This window comes from Mesitornis unicolor, unplaced genomic scaffold (genome assembly GCF_000695765.1).
Source record: "Mesitornis unicolor isolate BGI_N332 unplaced genomic scaffold, ASM69576v1 scaffold11328, whole genome shotgun sequence".
In the NCBI taxonomy this organism is placed as follows: domain Eukaryota; kingdom Metazoa; phylum Chordata; class Aves; order Mesitornithiformes; family Mesitornithidae; genus Mesitornis; species Mesitornis unicolor.
Window position 1 is genome coordinate 3,178 of NW_010199804.1, and position 295 is coordinate 3,472.

General features: G+C 62.0%; 1 protein-coding gene across 1 annotated transcript in view; it reads left to right on the top strand.

Annotated features, from left to right (window-relative positions):
* Positions 1-19: 19 nt before the first annotated feature.
* CDR2L (cerebellar degeneration-related protein 2-like) overlaps positions 20-295 on the top strand; it is an 18,691-nt gene continuing 18,415 nt past the window's right edge. Inside the window, exon 1 of the mRNA XM_010189558.1 lies at positions 20-98. Coding sequence (XP_010187860.1) covers positions 20-98 — 79 coding nt within the window. The remainder of the gene's footprint in view (positions 99-295) is intronic.

Below are 295 nucleotides of genomic sequence, written 5' to 3' on the forward strand. Positions count from 1 at the left end.
CCCGGGCCGCTGGTGCTAAATGCTGAGTGCCGACAGGATGGAGGAGTTTCAGAGCGAGGAAGAGGAGCCCTGGTACGACCAGCAGGACCTGGAGCAGGGTAAGGATGCAGGCACCCCGCAAGCTGGCAGGGATGGCGGGCCAGGGCGGTGCAGGGGCAAATCCCGGGTAAAGGAGGGTGGGATACCTTCTCTCAAGATTCATATTTGCTTGGCAAAGCCAGCGCCTCGTCCTGTAGCGGCACCTCCATGGGGATCTCGGCTCCGATGCTCCAAGCCACTGTCCTGGCTGTGGGAA